Genomic DNA, 27,893 nt, shown 5'->3' with positions numbered 1-27,893 from the left:
TTATTATAATACTATCTATGCTTTTAAGAGCTATGCAGGTGCCTCCACCAATTTCCGATACACTCTCATGGAGTGGGGGGGGCGGCGGAAATCACTAAACATTCAAGCAGTGTAACATGGTAGCTTATAGTCAATCTTTGTTAATTAAAGATTATATGACTCATCACTATAATTACATCAATATTAATGACTCATTAATGCTATGACAACGTTAACAAAGGTTGATACAGTGAACTGAAATGTCACTTGACATTAAAGAGTCTCTTTAAAAGGGAGGTGACAGCTTTATATCCTAACAAGTGGTTCAGAATACAATGTATTTGTACTTATTTTAGTAGTAAAAAGAGAGCAGTGGAAAGCACTCCAAAAATATGACACTTGGAATCTATCCTTCTATACCTGCCAGGTAGATATAGTGCCAACATCACTCTGAACATGAATTAGAGGTCAGAGCTTTGATACACGCGAAAGTGCCAGCTCTGACCTAAGAGAGATTTTCCTTTTGCCTCAGAAATGATGGTATGTAACAGCATAACAAGAGTGACCTTTGTAATGGAACTAAAGAAAAAAGCAATCGTAATTTCAAAACGTGGACTCACTAGGTCAAAGGAAATATGGATTATACCCAAAAAGGGTCTGAAAGGGCATAACCAGAGAAACTGAAAAAAATGGTAGCTCCTTGAAGACAGAAACTTTATTTGGTTCACCAAGAGCAGGTATCTCAGGCATAAAACTGGCATTAAAAAAAACCAAAAAGCATTTTTTGTTCAGAGAAGACAAATCTTACATAACTGTGGTAGGACACTGTCATGGCTAAGTACTAACACTTTTCCCTAGCTTTCCCCTCTTTCCCACTGCAACAGAAAAACTTTACACTGTGAAACTTTCACTGTAACAATTCAGACAATAGGTACTCGCTGTGACAATTCCAACAATTCAGAAAGACTGACAATTCCAAGAATTCAAAAAGATTTCGTAAAAAAGAAAATTAGGATAAAATCACCCTAGCACCTAGCACTAAAAAATAACAACTGTTTAAGTACTGAACTAATCCTTATTTTTGGACATTTGTTTCTAGTCCTTTCCTATTATAAACAATAGAGAGAAACAGTATAGCAGTTTTTAAAATTTGGATGTCTTTAGAAGGGGCACATGCACTTCAGTTCATCACAGTCTCTACCATTTACCTTCTTAAATTTCAGCATCCTACCCAAGAAGATGCCTGCTTTGCCCTGGAGGCATCTACATTTGCTACCTGTCTTTATAAAATAACCATAAGATAGTCAAATATCATAAAGTAGTAGTTGGGCAGATACTAACCTGCATCATTTGACAAGCTTGGAACTTAAAGGCCAAACTTAAAAGAGTATTTATTTCTTCCTAAATTCAGTATTAAGGGGAAATCTTAAGCAACAAAGTAGGACACAAAGGCATCAACTCTCAACTGCTACTTGACTTAACTTGGACTTTCTTTTATTTTCAGAAAATCATCACTTTCTCCTTACACTGCAGGGACTTCAAGACCCAAATCACTTAGCTCTTTAAGCAATGCTAAGGATCCACAGCAACACGGGTTTCTTAAGAGTAAGGGTCCTATTCAAAGACTTAGAAAACAAACTTATGGTCATCGAAGAGGAAATGGGCAGAGGAGTAAAGTAGGAGTAAGGGATGGACAGATACATACTACTATATATGAAATAGCCTAAAATGAAAAAGAAACACACATACAGACACACACACAGACACACACACAGACACACACACAGGCTCCTCTGGAAGCTCAGAAAGTAAAGAATCTGCCTGTAAGGCAGGAGACCCAGGATCAATCCTTGGGTCAGAAAGATCCCCTGGAGAAGGGAATGGCTACCCACTCTAGTATTCTTGCCTGGAGAATGCCATAGACAGAGGAGCCTGGTGGGCTACAGTCCACGGGGTCACAAAGAATCGGACATAACTGAGCGACTAACACTATCACTATACATATATACACACACGTGTATATACATGCATATATATATATATATATATATAAAATCACATCACTTTGCTGGATATCAACAACTAACACAATATTGTAAGTTGCCTATACTTCAATTAAAAAAAAATAGTAAGGCTCTTAAACCAGTTTCCATGGTTCAACGTCTGGACTATTTGATTACTGGCTGTGTGACCTCAAGGAAGCAAACCTCTCTGTGCCCCAGTTTCTGCATCAATAAAGTAAGGATCACAGCAATAATTACAACAGTTAGACCTTTAAACTGCCCGGCACAAAGTACACATAAGATGTATACATGTGTGTACTATAAATACATACACTGTGTATGTGTACAAATATGTACACTATATATTTATAAAGTGCGTGTTAGTCGCTCAGTCACATCTGACTCTGCGATCCCATGGACTGTAGCCTGCCAAGTTCCTCTGTCCATGGAATTCTCCACGCAAGAACACTGGAGTGGGTTGATATTTCCTTTTCCAATACATGTAATAAATATAGTACATACAATATACTTTAATGAAAAAGTTTTCTTACATACAGGCAGCGCACACTTTACATAGTAGTGTGAGGCTGTAAAAATTCCTATAAAAGCTGAAACTAGGCAAAGCGATCTTAATAATGGGAAAAATGACCATTGGTTCATGATCCTACTCTCAGTTATAAAGGTAGAGAAAAAACTCTAAAGCTAATATATATTTTTTAAGGATACTATGCTTCAAACCATTAGGAACATTGAAGAGATGTTTGATTTCTCTGAAAAACTTTTCAGGAATCACTTCAACAGTGGTTGTCTTCTTCTCATTGTATGACTTTGGCTATAGAGTGAATACCTTTTCTATGCTTGGCAAACTGTTATCTTGCCCAGTAAGCCTGGATACCTCAAGCACCTGACGGCAAGGTGTGTGACTGCTGAGGTCCTTTCAAAACCTAGGAGTCTATGACATTACAGACAGACCAGAATGAAGAACGACATGAAGACTTACATTGTATTGATGATTAGCAACAGGTTTGTAATTGGTTGTCACGACTTTGTCCAGCTGCTGCGATAGCCTTACAGGTTTGGAAGATTCTTCTATTTGCAATCTGAAAAACAGAAGGCATCATTAACAAACTTACTTGTTTATTAGAGTGAAACCTGAACAGGTATTCCGATAATCTTTTTATCAAGACCTAATACTTCACATATAAAGAAGATATATATACTTAATACTTCAAAAACACACTGTACATGACTATAACGTGGAAAGCAGACCACCAGGTAAACATACAAAGGATGTCGTTTATTTCTACAACTTTCTTCTAAATCTCATACTGTACAGTCAAACCTTAACTTTTGAAACAAAGATGCTAATCAGCTTTAAATTTGTGGAAAAAAAATCTGCATGTAAAAGTGAATTATCTTAAGTTATATGGTCTAAAACTAATCAAGGTATTTATTCAAAACTTCCAATCATTTGACAAAAGTATATAAAATCAGGACACATCAGCACTCAGGCTTAGTAGCTGCTTCACTGGACAGTGCAGATAAATGATCCATCTAAATTAAAATACAACTAAAAATAGCGCTTTTGGAAAAAGAACTGTAAAATAAACACATGACGCTACGCAGAGCATATTATAAAATCTAATACTGGTACATATTCAAATAGCAATCTTAGGAGATTTTGTTTTGGGCTAAATATTACCATGGGCTTCCCTGGTGGCTCGGTGATAAAGAATCCACCTGCCAATACAAGAGACGTGGATTTCATCCTTGGGTGGGTAGATCCCCTGGAGCAGGAAATGGCAACCCACTCAAGTACCTTGCCTGGGAAATCCCATGGACAAGAAGGGCCTGGCAGGCTGCAGTTCTTAGGGTTGTAAAGAGTCTGACACGACTTACCAATTAAAGAACAACAACAACATATATTACCATACCCAGTGACTCACATTCAACCATTTATTTCTTATTTTAAAAATTATTCTGGTATGTGAGCACAGTAAATCTAAAAAAAAAAAAAAAACAAAAACCGTTTTAAGGTGGGAAAAGGTGCAGCTTTCCAAAATGACTACTTTTTTCCCCAAAGTAACTATTTTTAAAGGACAAAAGGCACCATTGTACCTATAGACTTTTTAACTTAAAGCACTACAGGAAAAATAATTGCCAGCCATGTCTAGCTAAATTATAATCAAAGAGTAAGAATGAAATAAAAATACTCATACAAAAACATAGATCCTCACCAAGAGAACTACTCAAGGATTCATTTCAGCAAAAAGTTAAATGAATCCCAAAGGAATAAGTGAGATGCAATGATCCCAGCAAAGAAACTGAGAACTATATTAGAAAATTATCTACTTGATACAGACAAAAAAAAAGAAGATACAGTTTTAAAGAAAGTGGAACTTAACATGAAAGATGGGAAGAGATCAAAATGAAGGCATTTAAGATTCCCATATATTTTCTAAATTCTAATAAGCATCTATCACTTTTATAATCAGAAAAGTAAGTATACTTTTTTTTATAGGAAAAAGAAATATTGTTTCTTGGAAGGTTAGTTTGAAAGCTATAAAAATGTTGCTCATTTAAAAATAATATATATTGAACATAATATGTTACTTTCTTTTAATGGGACTTTAAAAATAATTTTCATTTAAAATTCCTTCAAAGGAACAACTTGCAGTCTAAGGTAACTTTTTCTTTTTTCTATAACATTATTATTTAATTTATTGGATGGAGTTTCTTTCCTGTCTCCTTCTGCTTATTTTTAGGTGGTGGTTGCTCAGTCACTAAGTCGTGTCTGGCTCTTTGCAGCTCCATGGACTGCAGCACACCCGTCACCCCCTTCTCCTCTTGTCCTCAGTCTTTCTCAGCACCGGTGTCTTTTCTAGTAAGTCAGCTCTTCACATCAGGTGGCCAAAGTATTGGAGTGTCAGCTTCAGCATCTGTCCTTCCGATGAATATTCAGGGTTGATTTTCTTTAGGATTGACTGGTTTAATCTTCTTGCTGTCCAAAGGACTCTCCAGAGTTTTCTCCAGCACCTCAGTTTGAAAGCATCAATTCTTTGGTACTCAGCTCTCCTCATGGTCTAGCTCTCACATCCGTACGTGACTAGTGGAAAAACCATAGCTTTGGCTATATGAACCTCTCTCAGCAAAGTGTTGTCTCTGCTTTTTAATGTTGTCGAAGTTTGTCATAGCTTTTCTTCCAAGGAGCAAGCATCTTTTAATTTTGTGGCTGAAATCACCCTCCACAGTGATTTTGGAGCCCAAGAAAATAAAGTCTGTCAGTGTTTCTACTTTTCCCCCATCTATTTGCCATAAGAGATGGGACCAGATGCCATGATCTTTGTTTCTTGAAAGAGGAGTTTTAAGCCAGCTTTTTCACTCTCCTCTTTCACCTTCAAGAGGCTCTTAGTTCCTCTCTTTGCTTTCTGACATAAGGTGGTGTCATCTGAGTATCTGAAGTTGTTGATATTTCTCCTGGCAATCTTGATTCCAGCCTGAGCTTCATCCAGCCTGGCATTTTGCATGATGTACTCTGTATAGAAGTTACATAAGCAGAGTAACAATACACAGCCTTGACGTACTCCTTTCCCAATTTTGGAACCAGTCCTTTGTTCCATGTCCGGTTCTAACTGTTGCTTCTTGTGCTGCATACAGGTTTCTAAGGAGGCAGGTAAGGTGGTCTAGTGTTCCCATCTCTTTAAAAATTTTCCACAGTTTGTTGTGACCCACACAGTCAACGGCTTTAGCATAATCAATGAAGCAGAAGTAGATTTTTTTTTAATTCCCTTGCTTTTTCTATGATCCAGTGGATGTTAGAAATTTTGATCTCTGGTTCCTCTGCCTTTTCTAAATCCAGCCTGTACATCTGGAAGTTCTCAGTTCACGTACTGCTAAAGTCTAGTTTGAAGGATTTTGAGCATAATTTTGCCAGCATGTGAAATGAGTGCAACTGTACGGTAATCTGATCATTCTTTGGCACTGCCTTTCTTTGAGATTTGATATATAATACCAAATTCCTCAGGAGATATTAAGAGATCTACCAATTGCCTTTTTTTTTAAATTTGAAAGCTGTAAATACTACTGGTTTTGTTTTTAACTGTGATTGCCAAATTGAGTACAGTTATTTCAGTATTAAAATATAAGTATTTTAATTTTTCCAATTATTTACAAATCCATATATATCCTTTAACTATATAAGATCATAATTTTATGAAGTGTAAAAAAAGGACTCTAGAAATTTCTTCAGAAATTTACTGTACATGTAACCATAATTGTGTTTACTGTGTTACTTTGTTTTCATGGGCCAAGTAGAGTTTCTATAAACTAGGAAGAAAGCACTAGCTAGAGACCTAGAAGGGAGATATCCACCCAAAGATGGACTTGGGTTTACAATCTTTCAATGGCCTCTTAACTGCTCTTGGGTGATGCACAAGCTTCTTCCCATGACGGCAGGTCATTCTGGGATCTAGTCCCTGCTCCCTCTCCAGCTCAATCCACTGTTCTACCTCACATGCGTCCCCATGGCTGAAGCTGTGCCATGCCCAGACTTTAGAGGAAGCTTCTTACAGAGTCAGTCACCTAGCAAATCTTTCCTGGGTGCCTATTCTTGTTGTTGTTCAGTGGCTCAGTTGTGTCTGACTCTTTGCGACCCCATGGGCTGCGGCATACCAGGCTTCCCTGTCCTTTACCATCTCCTGGAACTTGCTCAAACTCATGTCCATCAAGTTGGTGATGCCATCCAACCATCTCGATCTCTGTCTTCCCCTTCTCCTTCTGCTTTCAATCTTTCCCAGCATCAGGATATTTTCTGGGTGCCTCTGTCTACCAAGAAAAGACTTGCTTAGTGGAAGACAAACATTAAACAAATTTGGCTCAGACGGTAAAGCATCTGCCTGTAATGCGGGAGACCCAGGTTCGATTCCTGGGTCAGGAAGTTCCCCTGGAGAAGGAAATGGCAATCCACTCCAGCACTCTTGCCTGGAAAATCCCATGGACGGAGGAGCCTGATAGGCTACAGTCCATGGGGTCGCAAAGAGTCAGACACGACTGAGCGACTTCACTTCACTACCTATAACTGGTTATCTGCAGGACTGAAGAGGGACAGGGGGTTGGTATTATGACAACTGACTGTGTGCTGCTATGAAGTAAAGAACAACTCCAAGATGTGCACTTGGTAAGCTGAAGCAGGACAGCCCATGTTCCTAAGAGGTGAAGCCCAAAAGACTAGGCGGAAACAACTCCTCCAAGCTGAGAAGATGTCTCAAAGTGACTGACAGATAAATGTTTAGAAAGAAACGAACAGTTGCAGACAGGTACAGGAATGTTTACAAAGGATTAGAACTATGCTGCTGCTGCGTCCGACTCTGTGTGACCCCATAGAGGGCAGCATACCAGGCTCCTGTGTCCCTGGGATTCTCCAGGCAAGAATACTGGAGTGGGTTGCCATTTCCTTCTCCAATGCATGCATGCATGCTAAGTCACTTCAGTCGTATCTGACTCTGTGCGACCCAATGGACAGCAGCCCACCAGGCTCCTCTGTCCACAGGATTCTCTAGGCAAGAGTACTGGAGTGGGTTGCCAGCAAGGAGATCAAACCAGTCAATCCTAAAGGAAATCAGTCCTGAACATTCATTGGAAGGTCTGATACTAAAGTTGAAGCTCCAATACTTTGGCCCCCTGATGCGAAGAACTGACTCACTGGAAAAGCCCCTGATGCTTGGAAAGATTGAAGGCCGGAGGAGAAAGGGATGACAGAGGATGAAATGGTTGGATGGCATCACCGACTCGATGGACATGAGTGTGAGCAAGCTCCAGGAGCTCGTGATGGACAGGGAAGCCTGGTGTGCTGCAGTCCATAGGTTTGCAGAGTCGGACACAACTGAACGACTGAACTGAGAACTATGCATGTGTAAATCCTTTCAGTTCAGTTCAGTTCAGTCGCTCAGTCGTCTCCGACTCTTTGCGACCCCATGAATCACAGCACGCCAGGCCTCTCTGTCCATCACCATCTCCTGGAGTTCACCCAGACTCATGTCCATTGCGTCGGTGATGCCATCCAGCCATCCCATCCTCGGTCGTCCCCTTCTCCTGCCCCCAACCCTCCCAGCATCAAAGTCTTTTCCAATGAGTCAACTCTTCGCATGAGGTGGCCAAAGTACTGGAGTTTCAGCTTCAGCATCATTCCCTCCAAAGAAATCCCAGAGCTGATCTCCTTCAGAATGGACTGGTTGGATCTCCTTGCAGTCCAAGGGACTCTCAAGAGTCTTCTCCAACACCACAGTTCAAAAGCATCAATTCTTCGGGGCTCAGCGTTCTTCACAGTCCAACTCTCACGTCCATACATAACCACAGGAAAAACCATAGCCTTGACTAGACGGACCTTAGTCGGCAAAGTAATGTCCCTGCTTTTGAATATGTTATCTAGGTTGGTCATAACTTTTCTTCCAAGGAGTAAGTGTCTTTTAATTTCATGGCTGCAGTCCCCATCTGCAGTGATTTTGGAGCCCAGAAAAATAAAGTCTGACACTGTTTCCTCTGGAGGGGGAGAAAAAGAAAAAAACAAGTGGCAGCCTGTTTCTGAACACCTCTCTCTGTATTCTAACCTTAGGCCTACCCCCTTAACGCAATCATGTCTCAGGGGCCTGGCCTCTCTAAATGGTAATCTAGCTGTTATGCTGCCACTAAATTATCTTTTCTGTTTCAATCACCTCATTCCACAATTTGATCTTATGAGACATTCAAAGAGGGAGGCATGTACTGGCTTCTTCTTCCCACATTAAATGATTGTTCCCATTACTTCACAGCTTGAAAATTCCTTGGGATTTCAGTGTGTTTAGGTTAAGTGCGTTTTTATAAATGGTAGCTTATTTCTTGTCATACTCTTACACTACAATTTATTTTCAGCCACTGCATCCTGATTCAGATTTAGGTGGCATGGTTTCCTTTCAATTCTAATGCACAAGTTCTAACAGCCAATTTCATCATCCATAGAGTGTCATGCCATTTTTATCCTCAAAGTAGTCAATCTTTTAAATATATAAAGGAAAACACTGAATTAACTTTTTTTTAAAGAGATCATATAAAAATTTAACCTTCTTATTATACATTTAAAAAGTCAAGTCCAAGGGTTTTGTTTTAATTAAAAGAGGATATCTTATGATTCAAAATTCAAAAGGTTAACCTATGGATGGAAAATATATTTTTGAAAAACTAAACCTTAAAATACTTTAATTAACTTGAATAGTTTAAAATAATTTAGCAGGGTTCTTTACTCAACACTAAATAATTCATTTAACATTATCCCATGAAGTGTCAGAGCAATTTGCAACTCCATTTCACCACTGGACAATGTACCAAATTAAACATCACTGACCTCAAGATGCCTTCAAAGTCAAAATAAGGTTTAAAACTAGGCTTGTACAAAATAATACAATGTGGAAATATCTGGTTTGCACAGCTGAACAGCAAACTACACACAGAGGTCTGGGGCTGGACTGGGGGAAAGATGAAAGTTTTATTGTCCCAATCATTTGAAAAACTGGTCTGGGATTTGCCTGGTGGTCCAGTGGTTATGAATCAGCCTGTCAATGAAGAGGACATGGGTTTGATCCCTGGTCCAGAAAGATCCCACATGCTGCAAGGCCACTAAGCCCGTGCTCCACAACCAAAGCAGTCACTTCAGTGGGAAGCCTGCTCGCTGCAACAGGACAAAGCCCGAGTACACAGCAGCGAGGACCCAGCGCAGCCAGAAATAAATAAATCTTTTTTTTTTTTTTTAAACAGAGTCTTAACTTTTTCAGAAAATTTAAAAACATGGTGTTATTTTCAAGAAATAATAATAGAAAAATATTACTATGTGATCATTTGGACACAGATAGACCCTACTTTTACAAACTACTAAAAAACAAAAGTGTGGTGCTAATTACTACCACCATTTCAGTCCAGTTTAGAATATATGTCCACAGTCTTAGAAGACTAGGATTCACTGAATTACCAGTCTTTCTAGAATATCATATAAAGGGTCTGTTTCTTACTTTCCAATCAAAGGAAAAGCTCAAGGGCTATATAACCTGAGAGTGAAAACACCAATAAAACAACCATAACGACAGACATCTATAAAGTATTTTGCTAAGTTGTAGAAACTGTGTTAAAACTCTGCATACATCTTCTCAATCTTAAAAGCAAAACAGTGGGAACTCGGATCTTTTTTTTTAACCCAAAGCCTCAAGTAATCTATACACTCCCTAAAAGGCCATATAACTGAATAACATCTCTAATTAAAAGCTCATTGAGTTTAGTTAAAAACAAGTAATTCTCTTGTAATAACTATAAATGGAATATAACCTTTAAACATTATGAATCACTTTGTTGTACATCGGAAACTTATATAATATTGTGTAACAACTACATCTCAAAAAAAGCAATTTTCCTTTATTGGAAAGGAAATTGAAGGTACCCACCTGCTTTCAGTTAGCCTAATTCTACACAGACATATGCAAAAGAGCATTTTTTTTTTTTTTAATTTGCTCACACCAAGTAGCATGTAGTATCACAGTTGCCTGACCAGGGACCGAATCCACACACCCTGCATGGGAAGAACGGAGTCTTAACTGCTGGACTGCCAGAGAAGTCCAATACATTCTTCTTTACAACACTGAAAAAAGATTCCTATTTCATCAATGTCACTAGCCACAGGCTATAATTATGGTTCATAATCCACCTTATTAAAGTTACTTAAAGATCTTCATTATAGTGTATTACAATTTACATACTGTAATGGGAATTCAATCCTCAAATAAAAAAGTAGTATAAACACCCTCCAAATATTTTAAATGTCAAAATCTAAAACAATGAAAAAAAGCCAAATTTCTATCGCTCTAAGCTGTTGGCAGACTGGGGAAGACAAGTCTACATATTTTATTCAATTAATCCTTCATTGATCTCACTTAGTGCGTCTTATATAAAAGTAACTCAATGAATATTGGTTAAGCAAGTGAACAAATGACACCTTTACTGGACAATTATATCACATGAGAAAAGGTTGAATCCCGTATTAACAAATTCCACAGTAACGCCTCATTATATACACACAGACTATTCTCCTGCCTAAGCAAAAATCCCTAAGTAATACTGCCTAGCTAATCTGGTTGTCAAGTATAGAATTAAGCAACTCCAAAATCACTGAACAACAGTTTCCATCAGCAACTGCCAATGTGTAGGAGTCATTTTATGATGTAAATATCATTACTTTAGCATCCATCTATCCTTTGTGCTCCAGCTGTATTTGACTGCAATTTATGCTATTCTTAAAATGACAGGTTTCACAAAAGAAGGTAAATTATCTTACGATGTTGATTTCATTATTGAAAAGGAGGGAGTAAAGCAGTGAAGGAGGTAAACAGTGCTTCCCACGGGGGAGCAGGAGGCTGACATTTGCAGGGTGAGCGAGAGAAAAGTGTCCCTGCAAGGAGAAGCAGGAACAGCCAGAGTGCTGGGGCTGCCTGTGAGCGAGAGAACACCTTCTGGGCCCCAAGTCAGAAAACAAGATGCAACGTTCAGAAGAAGGCCCAGCTCAGGAGCGGGCAGGCAGAAGGCTAGGGGGAAGGCAAGGCGAGGGAATAACCAGGTGATCTACTAATACCAAAAGGTTCTGATGATGCCTAGTTTTAAGACAGTGCATTTACAGGAAGCTTCAACAGGACAGAGGGTTTCTCAGAGGAACAGTAATAGCATTAACAGTATTGGGCTGGCCAAAAGTTCGTTTGGGTTTTTCCATACAACCTTAAGGAAAAGCCTGAACGGACTTTTTGGCCAACCCAACACACATTTGTCTGTTAGAATGTGGATTTCAAAAAATTTCAGCACTTGCAACTGATAAGTAATCAAACATATCCTTACCTGGAAGGATTACAGAGAGTAAACATTAAAATTAAGTAATTTAAATGTCTTACAAATACCTGTTAATTATTTTAAGCTTCATGAAAATAGGGACCTTGTTCATATTCCCAGGGCCCAGAAATTAGGCATGCAATATAAATGTGTTAAATAAGCAAGTGAGGGGAAAAAAAGATGAGAAGAAGACAAGTTGTAGGCTGCAATTAATCAATAATGGTAATCTGGACGTCATATCATAAGATTTACAGTAACATAGAGAAGGAAACGGCAACCCACCCACTCCAGTATCCTTGCCTGGAGAATCCCCATGGACAGAGGAGCCTGGTGGGCTACAGTCTACAGGGTTCCAAACAGCTGGACACAACTGAGCAATTTAAGCACAGCACAGTACATGCTAACACCTAGATCTGCCATTTAAGAGAAGAGACTGTCAAACACATAAGGCTTAATTTTCACTCTGTAGGAAAAACCCAACAAAGGGAAAAAACTCCATTATCCACTTGCACTATCCAACAGAGTAACCACTAGCGATATCCAACTATTTAAACTGAAACTTCATTTCCTCAGGTACGTCAGCCACGTTAAGTTTGTTCAACAGCCTCATGTGGATACCATACAGGACGATACAGGCATAGAATATTTCTTTCACTGGTGAGGGAATAAAAATTCACAGTGGACTTTGCTCCTACATTAGTTAGAAACAAGTCACCCACAAGTTTTGGGTATGTGTTGGGTAAGGTAAAATAAATGAGAGCATAATGAAGACACTTTATAAGCGTCTTGGTTTTGTTTTTTTAATTACTGCCTAATTTTTGCTTTACAGCCAAACACTGTAAGACTGTCAATCCCTTGTCAAATCGTCACTTCTCCTGGAAGAGCATACATCACCAACATTCCAGAGAGTATCCTCCATTAGCTAAAAGACACAGAATCTCCACTCAATAGTCCAAAATATAAGTATCTTACCCAATGGCCAGAATATTTTTACTATCTTATATAATTTCCTTTGCTCTCAGTCTTTCCTTAAGTAATCTTAAACTTGAAGGCATGTTCAGTAGCTACCTTCAGCCTGTTTGTGTTAGTCACTGTTATGCCTGACTCTTTGTGACTCCGTGGACTGTAGCCCGCCAGACTCCTCTGCCCATGGGATTCTCCAGACAAGAATACTAGAGTGGGTAGCCATTCCCTTCTGCAGGGGATCTTTCCTGACCCAGGGATCGAATCGATGTCTCTTACGTCTCCTGCATTGCAGGCAGATTCTTTATCATCTGAGCCACGAGGGAAGGCCCCTTCAGCCTATGCAGTGGCATTACTTCCCAGTCACCAGCACTCTGGTGGCATCCAAGTACCACACAGATGCCCAAGCTGGAAGAAGGGGGCAGAAGACAGCACACACAACCGGTTCTTGTGACTCTGGGAATCAAAAGGGTACCTAAGATTCACACTGCCTGGAGTTTTTGTTCAAATAATTATGAACTTTGGCCTGTGGCTCAGATCATGAACTCCTTATTGCCAAATTCAGACTTTAATTGAAGAAAGTAGGGAAAACTACTAGACCATTCAGGTATGATCTAAGTTAAACCCCTTACAATTATACAGTGGAAGTGACAGATAGATTCAAGGGATTAGATCTGATAGTGCCTGAAGAACTATGGACTGTGCTCACCTGCAGCTTATTCACTGCAATGTGTTTTTTCTTTAGACCACATCAAGCATGATTTCTTATACCATCTCCTGAAAGCAAACTGTTTTTCACCTTGGAAAGACTGTATTTCAACGTAAGCGTGTGTGTGATGGGGGAAGAAGAAGGGCAGGCAAAGCAGAAGGGGGTGGGGGCAGAAGGAAGCCACAGATTTGAGGTAAAAAACCCTTTACCACTTCTCCTTTTCCTGTTAATCAAATAGTTAATATTTTAGTACAGGCACAAAGTAGAAACTCCTGAGGAAAAAAAGTTTAGCAAATCAGGGATCATTTGTCAGTTCTCAAGACATGTCCAAGTAGCTACTCTTGAAAATTACCCTAAACTCCAATGGATGATGAATGACAAAAATACTTGTTTCATTTTTAAGAACTTTTATTTCTCTTCTCCATACCCCAAGAAAAGTAAAAAGCCTAAATAATTTGCTATGATTCCCAGAGTGGTGGGTAAAAAGAACTAGGAACTGTATTTATAACTCAATACAGCCGGCCTTCTGTAGCTGAGGATGCAAAACGCACGGATAACAAGGTCCAATGCTATTAATATCATTTTATTTGATACACATCTGTGAATTTCATTTTGTATAAGGGACATGCACATCTGTGAATTTCATTTTGTATAAGGGACATGCACATCTGGAATTCTGGTGTCTGCAGGGGGTCCTGGAACCAATGTCCCATGGATGCCCAGGGATGACTGTATTCAAAAGAGCAACAAAGAAATACCTTTTAAATTCAGATTCATGCTGATAATTTCCCATTAAAAATAAAAATCAAAGATTAAAGCAAATCCATGGCACCCAGAATGGCTCTGAACAATGCTTAGTTTAGAGAGAATGTACCATACACCATGGCATGGCAGGATCTAAAACCAGATTCCGGTTTTAAGGTCTAGTTCTATTCCAGGTGTTACCATGGTCAAGTTAGCCAATCTCTTCAACACCTTGGCACCTCTCACAAGAAAAAATGATAATTATAGCAACAGAAGTATGCCAGATAATCTTTAAACACTTAAAAGTGGCTTGTCCCAAAGTATAATTCAATACATTTTATTATTCTTTTACTTACTGTAATCATTCAAATAGTCACACTAAACAGAAATATATGGAAGTTATGTGAATAAGCACAACTTTTAATAATAATCTGCTTCACCGATTAGATTTTGAAACCAAGATTTATGGAAACTAAGTTCATCCTTTATCCTGATAGGGGTATCTGGCTACATCAGATAAAAAGCACTTTCTTTCATTGTCTTTGATGTCTTCAAGGATAAGAAAATTTCTTTCTAAATGTCATTCAGCTGCAGGTAAAACACGTAATGTTCATGAAAGTGCTAATTAGAACAAATAATTAAACCACAGCACCAAGAGACATATTAAAAATATGGGAGCTTATAGTTTTGGGTAACTGTTTATATATCAGAAATTTAAGAAATTTACTGAATTTTAGATGCAGTCAAAGTATTTTTGGAGTTAATCCTTAGGGCACTCAAATCAGTCTTTCACAGATGACTTTCAACCAGCAGTGACTAGAACATGAGTCTGAGTTTAACAAAGGTAGAAAAATGCACTTGAGCAGAACATCTTCTTAAGTTACATAGATTAACACATAACCATTTAAACTAAATAGTTTTGAAAAATCTTTTCCCATCTTCCTCATATAAAACATGATTACAGAAGGTTATGTATTTTTCTTCCCAGGAGATGGGGTCACTTCCAGACCAACTGTAGAGCGGATACAACTGAACGAAGTAACTGTTCCCCTCCTTCCCTTTATCTATTTCACTTGGCCCTCTTTTTCACTGCCTGGACATTTTTAGTTGGTTTTCTCTAGATTTTTTTCCATACAGCTTTAGATTATTTCACACGCATTGTTTCACTTCATCAGCCAAAGAGGCTACTGCTTTCAGGGGACATTAAACAATAACTCTTGGGTCCCTTTCTGCCCATAATGTCTAATGATTAGCTTAGATTTTTATGCCTTTTAATTGCTTGGCCCAACACTTATCCACACTGACCCTCATAGACTTTCGTGTGAGGTGGACCCACGTAGACAACGTGTAGAGGTCTTGCCATCATCACCTCACTCATGCCACTCAGATTTCGCCATCCAGCTCTTCTCCCAGATCACTCTCCTCTACAGAGGGTGGGTGTTGCCTCAGCACTGATTCGAGGAACTCCTGCCTGAGCTTCCCCCACAGCTCAGGAACTGACTGCTGCCTCCTGCTTCCTGGTGGAGTCCCCATGAACAACAAGGGCTCATGGAACCCCACAGGGATGTGTGACGGAGACGATGGGAGGAGGGAACTGCGGGCCAAGCAGTCACTGTGGCAGCTCAGAGTGGGGTCCTGGGCGCCGCCAAGCCCTTGAATGTTCTCGAATCACATCATACACATCTTGATTAAAAACACCTTAATAGTCTAGTATTTAAGAAACAGAATACAAAAGCCTTTTCTTTTCATTAAGAACTGAAATATATTCATTAATTTAAAGTAAATACCTCAATAATCAAGTATTTAAGAAACAGAATGCAAAAGCCTTTTCTTTTCATTAAGAATTGAAATGTATTGATTAATTTAAAGTTGAATTTGCTTTTGAGAGCTTAGTCTCACACAAGTTCTACTTTTGTGGATAAAATGCTTTAAAAAGTAAAAGAGAAACTGCTAGAGATGACCGTTCATATAATAAAACTCACTCAGTTTCATAACAGAAACACTAATGCTCCTGTTACCATATTGATCAAGTGCTGAGAGTAATCATTACCCTAAGATTCTCTATTTTCAGTTTTGGCAGTTCATGTTGCCAGCCCTATCAAGAGACATTCAGCCCCCACTTCTGTAAGCTCCTAAGACTTCTTATCTGCTGACTGATAAACAGGTTTCTAGCTAGGTTATCATTTGGTGAGGAACTGTGAACACTGACATGAAGTTACCTAGCAAATTTTCTTTTATAGAGCTTATGGACAGATGTATTAAGAACTGAATATATCATTTTATAAATTTAAGAAAATAATTTTTCTTGCTATGAGTAGAGAGAAGGAGGCATTATAGAAATGTTTCAGTCCCGGTTTTTCTAAATACATAAAACACTATCTGGTTCAAATCAAGTCTAGGTTTTTTATAGCTGGTCTTAGTACAAAGACAAAAAGCTGAGCATATAGGAAAACCTTTTCTAAAACAAGGTGTGGGCAGAAACAGTCCTGATGCTTTATGGATTCAGACTCTGTGTCATTTTACTTGCATTGCTAGCGCTACTTAAGAGAAGCTTTACCTTTAGTCACTTACTTTATAGTTTTTAACTCCTATAAAACATTAGGGATATCAGGCTATTCTTCATGTAACTCCTATTAGTCAGAGAATGACTACTATTATGGGCCCCAAACAAATATATAAAAATATTTTCTGCATCATCAACATGCATGGATGATACAAGTTATTACAGAGGCTATTTATGTGGACAAAATCCATTTTATTTTGCTAAACTGTTTATATGATGATCCAAGTCATTAATTTTTGTAAATGTTGCTTTGATAGACATTCTGAATGAGGCTGAAGAGCAGTTACGGAAACAAACCCTTGCTTTATTTCTCCCTTTGTGGTAACAGTTTTATACCAAGCTCTTTCCCCCGGATCCCTCCAGTGTTGCTAGCTGAAGGTGAGGGTGAAGTCTGTGTCCATGGAACGTCCACAGGGACCATGCTCCAACGGCAGCCTTGGTGTGCATCTGTGCTCAGTCGCGCCTGGCTCTTGGCGACCCCACGGACTGTAGCCTGCCAGGCTCCTCTGTCCATGGCATTTTCCAGGCAGGAGACTGGGGTGGGCTGCCACTTTCTTCTGCAGGGGATCTTCCTGGCTCAGGGATCAAGTCCGCACCTCCCGTCTGCACTGGCAGGTGGACTCCTTACCGTGGGGCCGCCAGGGAAGCCGTTAGGGCCCCCAGTGCTGCTAGCTGAAGGTGCGGGTGAAGTCAGTGTCCACGGAGAAACCCAGGGCAACGTTCCTGGACAGCAGCTATGGTCTCCTAGCGCAATTCATTCAGTAATTGAGTTGGGCAGGAAAAAGTGAAAAAAAAAAAAGTATGTATGTATATGTACACATATATATTTGAATGAACACATTCTAAAATATGCTGGTGCTTCTTCAGGTTCAATATTCAGAGCCAAGAAAGAAATTAGTCAGAATTTGTTGAGTTTGCTGCATTTTTATACAGATCACGATGATAACTAAAGGGAAGTGGGCATCTGTGGGTTTCATTTATTCACATATGAGGTAAGGGTTAAAGTATGGAGTGTGTTTGATAAAAGCAATTGAGGTGTCAAATGAACTTGGTGGTTTTAAGTGAGCTTTTACATATTCTACAACAGATGGTACAGCAATAATTTTTTATCATTTAAGATGAGATCAGATTCTTGAAACTGTGAATTCTATCACAACAGGCTACACTGTCTTGTCCAAATAATGCGTATTAGAGAATGTGTATTTTCTGCAAGGTGCATGTTTTCACTATGTGAAATCTGAAGAAAACACATTTCAAAAATGAAAACAGATTTCTGTAACTGTTAGCTTCAGTAGTGACTGAAGGAACGTAGAGTGGGTGTGTAGGAGGAGAAATAAATGAGGCAATGCAGTTCAAAGAGGCTGACCTAACAGAAATCTGACAACAAAAGACTGGGAAAATTACTGTGATAAGCACTTTCGCATTTTCATATTTATTATACTGCAACTTGAATACTTATAACCAGAATTATTTAAGATGGTTTAAAGCTAAGCATCCAAGATCGTCAAGCAGCCCCAACTGCTAACCTTGGCTCTCTTTTACTCCTAAAATTATTTAGGTTAGGGATTAAGTAAGCTGCTTATGATGATAGACGCAGCATTTCTCTAGCCAGTCCCTGTGATATATACTGCAAGTATGAATCATTTTTCCAAATTAAAGTGTCTATGATCCTATGACTATGTGATGAGTGCCAAGAGAATACAACAGTGGAATCAAACAACTTCTATTCAGCAAATTTTAAAATATCGTTCTGCAAATTTCCAGTTGCTTCTGAGGAAAAATCAGAAATATTAGCTGCATATCATGTCAAGCTGTAAGAAGCTACCCAGGCATACACAAACCAAGATACTGTTGCTATGGAGACTAAGCAACTCAAGCAAATGGCTACTTCATTAGAGACTCCATGAAACTATAAATGCTGGAATAATAGATGAGGGATATCTGGCAGGATGTGGCCATCAGTGTGGGCTGGGATTCAGAGAGAATTTCTGAAAATATAAGGTAACTTTTAACACGCTGTTTTGGCAACCTTTGAAAAATTAAAAAGTGAGATTAACTAGAACCAAATGAAAGCTGGGGGAAAATGAGAAGAGTGGTCAGGTTCAAGAATATCTGTTTAGGACCAGCTGTGGTGACCCTGACATTGACCCAAAAAAGTGAGAGTCATTTAGACGATCATATAAGATGCCAAAGGGAGAAAGGAGTCCCTATTGAATCACTGCTTCAGACTTTCCAACGTGAATGGGGTTTGAGGCCATATGGTCTCACTCTCTCTCCATCGAGAAAGTGAATAGAAAGGAGGGAAAGAATATTTCTGCCTATGTTTCAACTTTGAAAAATTTAAACTTTACATCCAAGAATGAAAATAAAAGCTGGATATGAACTTCTGTAACACAGCCACAAAAGATTAATGCTAAAATCAGATTTATCTCAAAGAATTTAAATCATTTAGCATTTCACATATTCTTACTCTAATCTTCTAAGAACAAAGGCTACATACTAAAAAACCCCAATGTTTCTGTCTTTTCTTTATGAATTTACATTGCCTCTAAGAACTTTTAACTGACAATATATAGGAGTTAAATATATAGATGTGCTTCTATTTTTTATGTTCAGTTCAGTTCAGTCACTCAGTTGTGTCCGACTCTTTGCGACCCCATGAAGCGCAGCACACCAGGCCTCCCTGTCCGTCACCAACTCCAGGAGTTCACTCAGACTCACGTCCATCAAGTCAGTGATGCCATCCAGCCATCTTATCCTCTGTCGTCACCTTCTCCTCCTGCCCCCAATCCCTCCCAGCATCAGTCTTTTCCAATGAGTCAACTCTTCGCATGAGGTGGCCAAAGTACTGGAGCTTCAGCTTAAGCATCATTCCTTCCAAAGAAATCCCAGGGTTGATCTCCTTCAGAAGGGACTGGTTGGATCTCCTTGCAGTCCAAGGGACTCTCAAGAGTCTTCTCCAACACCACAGTTCAAAAGCATCAATTCTTCAGCGCTCAGCCTTCTTCACAGTCCAACTCTCACATCCATACATGACCACAGGAAAAACCATAACCTTGACTAGACGGACCTTAGTCGGCAAAGTAATGTCTCTGCTTTTGAATATGCTATCTAGGTTGGTCATAGTGTTATGTTATATAAATTTATCATATTAAGTTTATTACAAAAACGATATTAGTTATATCCTGACTTTTTAAAAATTAAATTTTTATTGAAGTATAGTTGATGTACAATATAAGTTACAGGCATACAATATGCTGATTCACAGTTTTTAAAGGTTACACTCCATTTACAGTTATTACAAAATATTGGGTATATCCCCCTGTCACACAACATACCCCTGTAGTTTATTTTATACTTAATAGTTTGTATCTCTTACTCCCATCTCTACATTGCCCCTACCCCTTCCCCATGAGTAACCCCTAATCTGTTGTCTATATCTGCTTCTTTTTTTGTTATATTCACTAGTTTGTTATACTTCTTAGATTCCATATAAGTGATATCAAAAAGTATTTGTCTTTCTCTGCCTTATTTCACCGAGTATAATACCCTCCAAGTGCTTCCAGGCTGCTGCAAATGACAGATTTTCCTTCTTTTTTATGGCTGACTTCTAGTAAATTCGAGGTAATGCTATGCTTGTGTTTGTCCTTGTTTTGACTGGTATAAACATCCAAGTGTAAAAGCCACACTTACAGGACACCTCGATTTATCTTGATTTCGACCAGGACTTTCTAATCCTGTCCTCTTTAGCCCAGTGACTTGTGCCCATTACTCCACAGAAGACAGCTGCCCTTCCTTCCCATTTGAATAGCTTTTTCATCAGCATTGCTCAAGACACACAAATGAGATTGGAATCACATTGTTATGCCAAATCAAAGCTATCAGGAGTCAGCTGTTAAACATGGGGCCTACAGCAAATGAATCACTGTAAAATCAAGGTTGATTCTGGCCGCAATACAGAGAATGAAGCAGGGTAAGGAGAGACTGGTATCAGGGAGAACAAAGATGGGATGAAGAGAAGCTGTGCAGTACCAGTGAGTGGAGGGGCAGAGCAGCATGTGAGTACAGTAAGTGAACCTGTTGCACTGAATTCTAGAGGGTTCTGCAGACCTAACATAGGGCGAGGCCCGGTGTCAGGTACTGGAGGAGAAACCAACCTGAAAAAGCCACCAGCTGTTGGAAGAGTAGGCAAGACCGTGCGTGTGTGCTAAGTTGCTTAATCGTGTCTGACTCTCTGAGACCCCATGGACTGTGGCCCACCAGGCTCCTCCGTGGGATTCTCCAGGCCAGAATACTGGAGTGGGTTGGATGGAACTCTCACGGCTCTTTTGTCTCCTGGCAGGCAGGCTCTTTATCACTACTGCCCCCTGGTAAGACAGACTACTACTCAAACAGAAGAGCCTCTAGAACGTCTGAGGACCCTGTGGCATCTGCCATCTTATTTTCTATACCCACTCCTCCTTTTCTGCTTGGCAAACTCCTTCCTGGGCCACTGCCTCCCCGGCAAAGCCAGCCCTTACTCAGAGGTGGCTCTCTGCCTTCCTTGTTCTTTACTGATGGCTCACAGTTCTCACTGGAGTCTGGTGGTTCTCCCTGCAAGGCGAGTGCTGTAAGCACTGTACTAAAGGAAAAGCAATCTAATGTTATTCAATTACATTCCACCTAATACATTCAGAGTGTCTATTACCTGTCAGGGACCATGGTAACTACTGAACTGCACTCCTTGAAAGTTCATTAGCAAAAACTGTAACAGAAATTGTCAATGAAAGCAAATGAAGGCAAGATTATCAGTAAGAAACCTGACTCAAGCAAAGGTTTTGTGATACTGTTTTTAAGGTGTAACTGACATACAATAGACTGCAGGTACTTGAAATGTACAATTTGATGAGTTTTCACATACGCACATACTTGTGAAACCATTGGATACCTGTTTCAGAAAAATCACCCAGCCTTACAACCTAGGTTCCTCCACGCTGAATTCTTTTCTCCCCCGGAGGAATCAATAAATTCAAACTGAATCATTTTTTTAAAAGTTATTGTCTATTTCTGATCAATAATATTAGGAACTTAAGAACATAGAAATTTTATTATTTTATATAAAGCTGCTGCTGCTAAGTCACTTCAGTTGTATCCGACTCTGTGCGACCCCATAGACGGCAGCCCACCAGGCTCCCCTGTCCCTGGGATTCTCCAGGCAAGAACACTGGAGTGGGTTGCCATTTCCTTCTCCAGTGCATGAAAGTGAAAAGTGAAAATGAAGTCGCTCAGTCATGTCCGACTCATCGGGACCCCATGGACTGCAGCCTACCAGGCTCCTCTGTCCATGGGATTTTCCAGGCAAGAGTACTGAAGTGGGGTGCCACTGCCTTCTCTGTATATAAAGCTAATGAAATATTTTTAAAATGTCAGTATACATTTGCAGGCAATATAACTCTATACTTTAAAAATACAGAAACAACTGAACAATGACAGACTAGAAAGGGTACAAATACACAAAAGTAGCTTTCTTACATTCCAGCCACATATTTTTTAAGGGAAAAGAAGTTACAATAGCAACAAAAATATAAGCACACAGGGCAACCCTTACCAAAAATGTTCAACTCTATATAAAGAAAATTACACATTGTTACTGAAAGTATAAGGAAGGCCTGAATAAATGGAGAGAACTACTGTGTTTCTGAGTGGGAAGATTAAACATGCTAAGAAGCTAATTTTTCCCAAATAATTTTATAGGTGTAAAATAAAAATTTATTGGAATTTTTTAATTTGGAAAAAAATTGTTCTAAAACTGACATGGAAGACAGAGCAGGTAAGAATTAAGAAAAACATTTTCAGGGACATAGTAATAATTAAACTTAAAAGCTTTTGCATAGAAAAGAAAACTGTAAGCAAAACAAAAAGACAACCTACAGACTGGGAGGATATATTTGCAAATGATGTGATGAACAAGGGATTATTTCCAACGTATGCAAACAGCTCATACAACTTAATTTTAAAAAAATCAAACAATTCAATCAAAAAACAGAACACCTCAACAGATATTTCTCCAAAGAAGAAATACAGATGGCCAATGGGCACATGAAAATAAGCTCAACACTGCTAGTTATCAGAGAAATGCAAATCAAAACTACCAAGAAGTATCACTGCACACCAGTCAGAGTGGCCATCATTAAACAGTCTACAAATAACAAATGCTGGAGAGAGGGTAGAAAAAAGGGAATCCTCCTACACTGTTGGTGAGAATAAAATTGGTGCAGCCACTATAGAGAACAGTATGGAGGATCTTTAAAAAACTAAAAATAGAGTTACCATATCATCCTGCAATCCCAGTCCTGGGCATACATTCTGAGAAAACGTAATTCAAAAGATACATGTACTCCAATGTTCACCGCAGCACTATTTGTAATAACTGAGACATAGGTGAAGAAGCAACCTAACTGTCCATCAAGAGATGAATGTATCAGGCAGATGTGGTATATATACACAATGAAATATTACTCAGCCATAAAAAATGAAATAATGCCACTTGCAGCCACATGGATGGATTTAGAATTTATCACACTCAGTAAGCCAGACAGAGAAAGACATACATCATATGGTACTACCTATCTGTGGAACCTACAAACAGGATACAGATGAACTTATTTACAAAACAGAAAGAGACACACGGACCGAAAACAAACTCTGGTTACCAAAGGGGAAAGGGGAGGGGGTGGAGGGAGGGATAAATTATGAGGATGAGAGTGACACATCAAACTACCAAATATAAAACAGAAAAATAGCAAAAACCTATGGTATAGAACAGGGAACTGTATTCAACGTTTTATAAAAACCTATAAGGGAAAAGAATCTTAACATGTGTGTCAGTATATATATATACACACACATAAAATCTGAAACATCATGCTGTACACCTGAAACACGATACTGTAAATCAATTATAGTATATATATATAAACACGTGTATGTGTCTGTATATATATATGATATATAACATATATCATATATATGTAATCTGAATCACTGTGCTGTACACCTGAAACATGACACTGTAAATCAACTATATATATATAAAATGTGTGTGTGTATATATATATATAATCTGAATCACCATGCTGTATACCTGAAACGTGATACCGTAAATCAACTATACTATATATAACATGTGTGTATGTATGTATATATATTATATATACATAAAATCTGAATCACCATGCTGTACATCTGAAACACGATACTGTAAATCAACTGGACTTCCCTGGTGGCTCAGACGGTAAAGCATCTGTCTACAATGCGGGAGATCTGGGTTCGATTCCTGGGTCGGGAAGATCCCCTGGAAAAGGAATGGCAATCCACTCCAGTACTATTGCCTGAAAAATCCCATGGACAGAGGAGCTCAGTAGGCTACAGTCCATGGGGTCCCAAAGAGTCGGACACGACTGAGCGACTTCACTTTCACTTTCATACTTCAGCTGAAAAAAAAAGGCTCTCCTTGACATCCAGATCCTCTCTCTGAAGGCAACTACTGATCCAATTTCTCACATACACTTCAAGATGCATTCCACTTGATCATGACACTTGATTTCTAAAGAAGCTGTTGGGTGGAAATGCTTTGTCTGTACTCTACCACTCTAATAGCTTATCTTTAGGAGACAGCTTGTCATAGGTCAATGTCATTGTCATGGAAAAGATTAATTGTTGGTGAGGTTTAATAGACAAGAAATCACCCTGCTGCTTGCTGCTGCTGCTGCTGCTGCTGCTGCTAAGTCACTTCAGTCGTGTCCGACTCTGTGTGACCCCCGTTTAATCACTGTTTCCAGTAATTTTATCTCAACATAAAGGTACAAAGTAGAAACACAGGCCAGTGATTTAAAAAATAAGACTCTTGAGATAGATTAGATTACAGATGAAATATTGATCAGATTAAACACAGAAACATATTATTTTGCCTACATATCATCTGAAGACTATAACACCTCCTTGTGAAGAACTCCTCATCAGCCACACTAGATTTGTCAAAATGTGTTCTCAGGACCACTTACATTAGAATCATCAGGTTGCCTAATAATGATGAGTATTTGTACTCCCAACTCAAGACCTACTGAGACAAGAACTCTGGAGACTGGGCCCTGGAATCAACGTTTTTAACAAAGTTCCCAGGTGATCTGCATATACTGGTTAAAAGTTTGGGAGTGACTGGGTACCACATAAGCCTCTTAAACACAGAAACCCTGTTTTCCTTATTCATTTTAGGCCTCCTACCGAGGACAATGCCTGACAAGGTACATAGCCCATTATGCATGTTGCAGACTTATTGAAGGTACACTGGCCTTAACTGCAGAGTATCTTGTTATGTTGTCAATGCTTGACTGATTTTGAAACTGCAAGCTTCATCCATGATAGAAATCTGATTAAAGAATAGAGAAACAAGCTTTGGAAATCAACAGCTTTTTGAGTTCATTAAACTGTATGACTCAGTCTCATGGCAAAGCACTTGGAAAGATGTCAGGAAATTTAATTAGCAACACTTTATTATATATCTGAGTTTCAGATAGATAGTACAGTGTACAAAGGGCCAAGTGATCAAAGGAAGGGTTCCAAAATGAGATATTCTACGTATTTTTCTGTTTTGTGATTAACTAAACAGAATGACATCTGACCTAACTAGTACCAGCAAAGAAGCAAAAAGAGCATCTCTGCAACCAGAACAGATGTCACAAGGCCAAATATGACAGCTCTGGGCACTTGACTCACAGGTGAGACCATTAGACCTTCACTCATAGTCGATTTGGTCTTCTTTTACACACATCATTCATCCTAATAGAATTTTAAAACTGGTTTCCAAGCTCACAGGAAATTAAAAACACTAAATCAGATCGAAGAGAGGGACTGCAGCTGACAGTAACACAATCAACACAACAAAATGATAGCTGCTAAGCGGGAAGTGAAGAACTATATAAAATAATCAGAAGAATTCACAAAATACAATACTCTGTGGCCATCCTGCGAAAGGGTAAAGGACCCACTCTTCTCGATGGTTTCTGGAGGCAGCTACCACATAACTCAAAGAGAGGCATTCATGAGGGAAAACAAGTTAGAGCAGGCTAAATGATGTTCCCAATAAACGTTGTGCATGAGGTATGGATACAGGTATCATGTGTAAAATAATTATAATTATTCATTAAAACTAAGTAAAATTCTTTTCTTTTAATCACAAACTTTTAAAAAGAATTCAGAGATAGCTATTTGGAAAAGTATTAGAAACAACCCATTCATCTGTGGAGTTCCAGGAAAAAAAAAGATGTGAGTGCTAATACTAAGAGGTAATTTTCAAAACCAAATGTCCTAGGAAAAAATAATTTGGTATCTCTTTATTGACATGGTCAGTGGTAGTCAGTCCTATTTTCTATATCTGAAGAACTCTACAGTGTATACCCTGTCATTTAGTCACCACTTAGAAGCCACATGGGGATTATTTCTGGAAAAGTCCAGGGTTCTGTATTCTACAAATTATTTTCATCTTGAAGAATATTTTACAAAAAAGACTTTAAATTTATATTACAAAAAAATAGTGCTACGGAAATGCACTAAAGATAACTCAACTAGAAGTATAAGCCCCTAGTAATTTAATGAGCTGCGATAAAATGCCATATGGCATTCAATATAATTATGTAATAAGCGCTGAAAATTCTGTGAACCATAGCATTTGGTCACCACCACACCCATCCCCTCCAAAACTGGTGTGTGTACCAGACAGTACTAGGAAACAACAGATTTGTAAATTAACTTTAAATATTTCACAATCATGTTAGCTTCCTAAAGTGTATGTGCTTCTTCTATACAGTAGCATCGTTTTGGACCACGCAGTTAGGCTTTTTAAGAGCTAGAAGATAGAGTATAGTTCATAAAGTAGAGTTAGTGCTTTTCTTTTGAAACTACACAAGAATGTTGCGTGTCAGAGGACAAGTTTTCTAAAGTGAGCAATTCAAGGGCAGGGAAAATGTCTTACCTTTTTGTTCCTGGGTGTCTGGTATATAATAGGTGTCCAGTGTTTACACAATAAATGGTTTTATAAACCTGTGAAGCTTGAGCTGTGAAACCTTTTGTATTACAATGTAAAATACTGATTCTGAGGGGGAAGCTGTTGAACTTCCCTTTCAACAGCTAATAGCACCTTTAACTTCCTGTCCAAGCTATGGAGCATATAGAATGTGTCATACCAAAGATATGCTATTTTAAAGAAAAAAAAAACTTCAGATTTTAAAATTAACTTTGGAATATCTATAAATTAAACATAAATTAATTCAATTTTATGAGAATTCAACAAATAAAAAAGTACTAGATCTGAAAAAGGAAAAACACTGTTAACCTAAAATTTCCAAAATGTAAGAGGCTAAAGACTATGAAATATTCATTCATGCAACAAATAATTATTGAACATTATCCTGTGGCACGTGCTATGCTAGATGACAAGGATATCGTCAATAAGTCATAACTAAGAGTTAATAAAGATAGTGCAGAGTAGTAAGTGCTAAGAATACAATAAAACTGGGTAATGATGCAGTAAGTAACAGGAGGAGGCGTTACTGCTTCGCCTAGGAGTGGTCAGGAAAGACTTATCTGAGGAGGTGACATGCGACCTGGCATACCGGAAAAGGAGGATGATCCTTTAAGAGCTGGTGAAAGACTTATGCTTAGGCTCAAAGAGCCCTCAAAGAGGACTGTTCTTGCTCTGAGGGACAAGAAAGTGGCCACTGGGGGCTGCCTAGGGAATGAGAAAGGAGTACGGTGGAACAAGAGGCTGAAGAAGCTTCAGGATCAGATCACATCGAGTTTGGAAGGCCAGAGCGTGGAGGATTCCTGTAAATTCTAAGCAGGGAAATGGTATGACTACTCTGATGACTCCGAGCGCCATGTGAGGAACTGTCTATAGGGGGCAGCAGGGAGCCACTAGTTAGGAGGCATTTGCTATCATAGAAGGCAGGCCAGCTTCACTAGCAAGTGCCCTGTGCAGCCACGCTTGTCTTGCACTTAAGGGCCT

The 27,893-nt window shown here is 38.9% G+C and overlaps 1 protein-coding gene across 1 annotated transcript in view; it reads right to left on the bottom strand.

Moving 5' to 3' along the window:
- GTF2F2 (general transcription factor IIF subunit 2) overlaps positions 1-27,893 on the bottom strand; it is a 138,034-nt gene that overhangs the window by 23,659 nt on the left and 86,482 nt on the right. The window contains exon 6 of the mRNA XM_040267221.1: positions 2,983-3,082. Coding sequence (XP_040123155.1) covers positions 2,983-3,082 — 100 coding nt within the window. The remainder of the gene's footprint in view (positions 1-2,982; positions 3,083-27,893) is intronic.

Source organism: Oryx dammah, unplaced genomic scaffold, assembly GCF_014754425.2.
Source record: "Oryx dammah isolate SB20612 unplaced genomic scaffold, SCBI_Odam_1.1 HiC_scaffold_24, whole genome shotgun sequence".
NCBI lineage: Eukaryota > Metazoa > Chordata > Mammalia > Artiodactyla > Bovidae > Oryx > Oryx dammah.
This window is presented reverse-complemented; position numbering and strand designations above follow the sequence as displayed.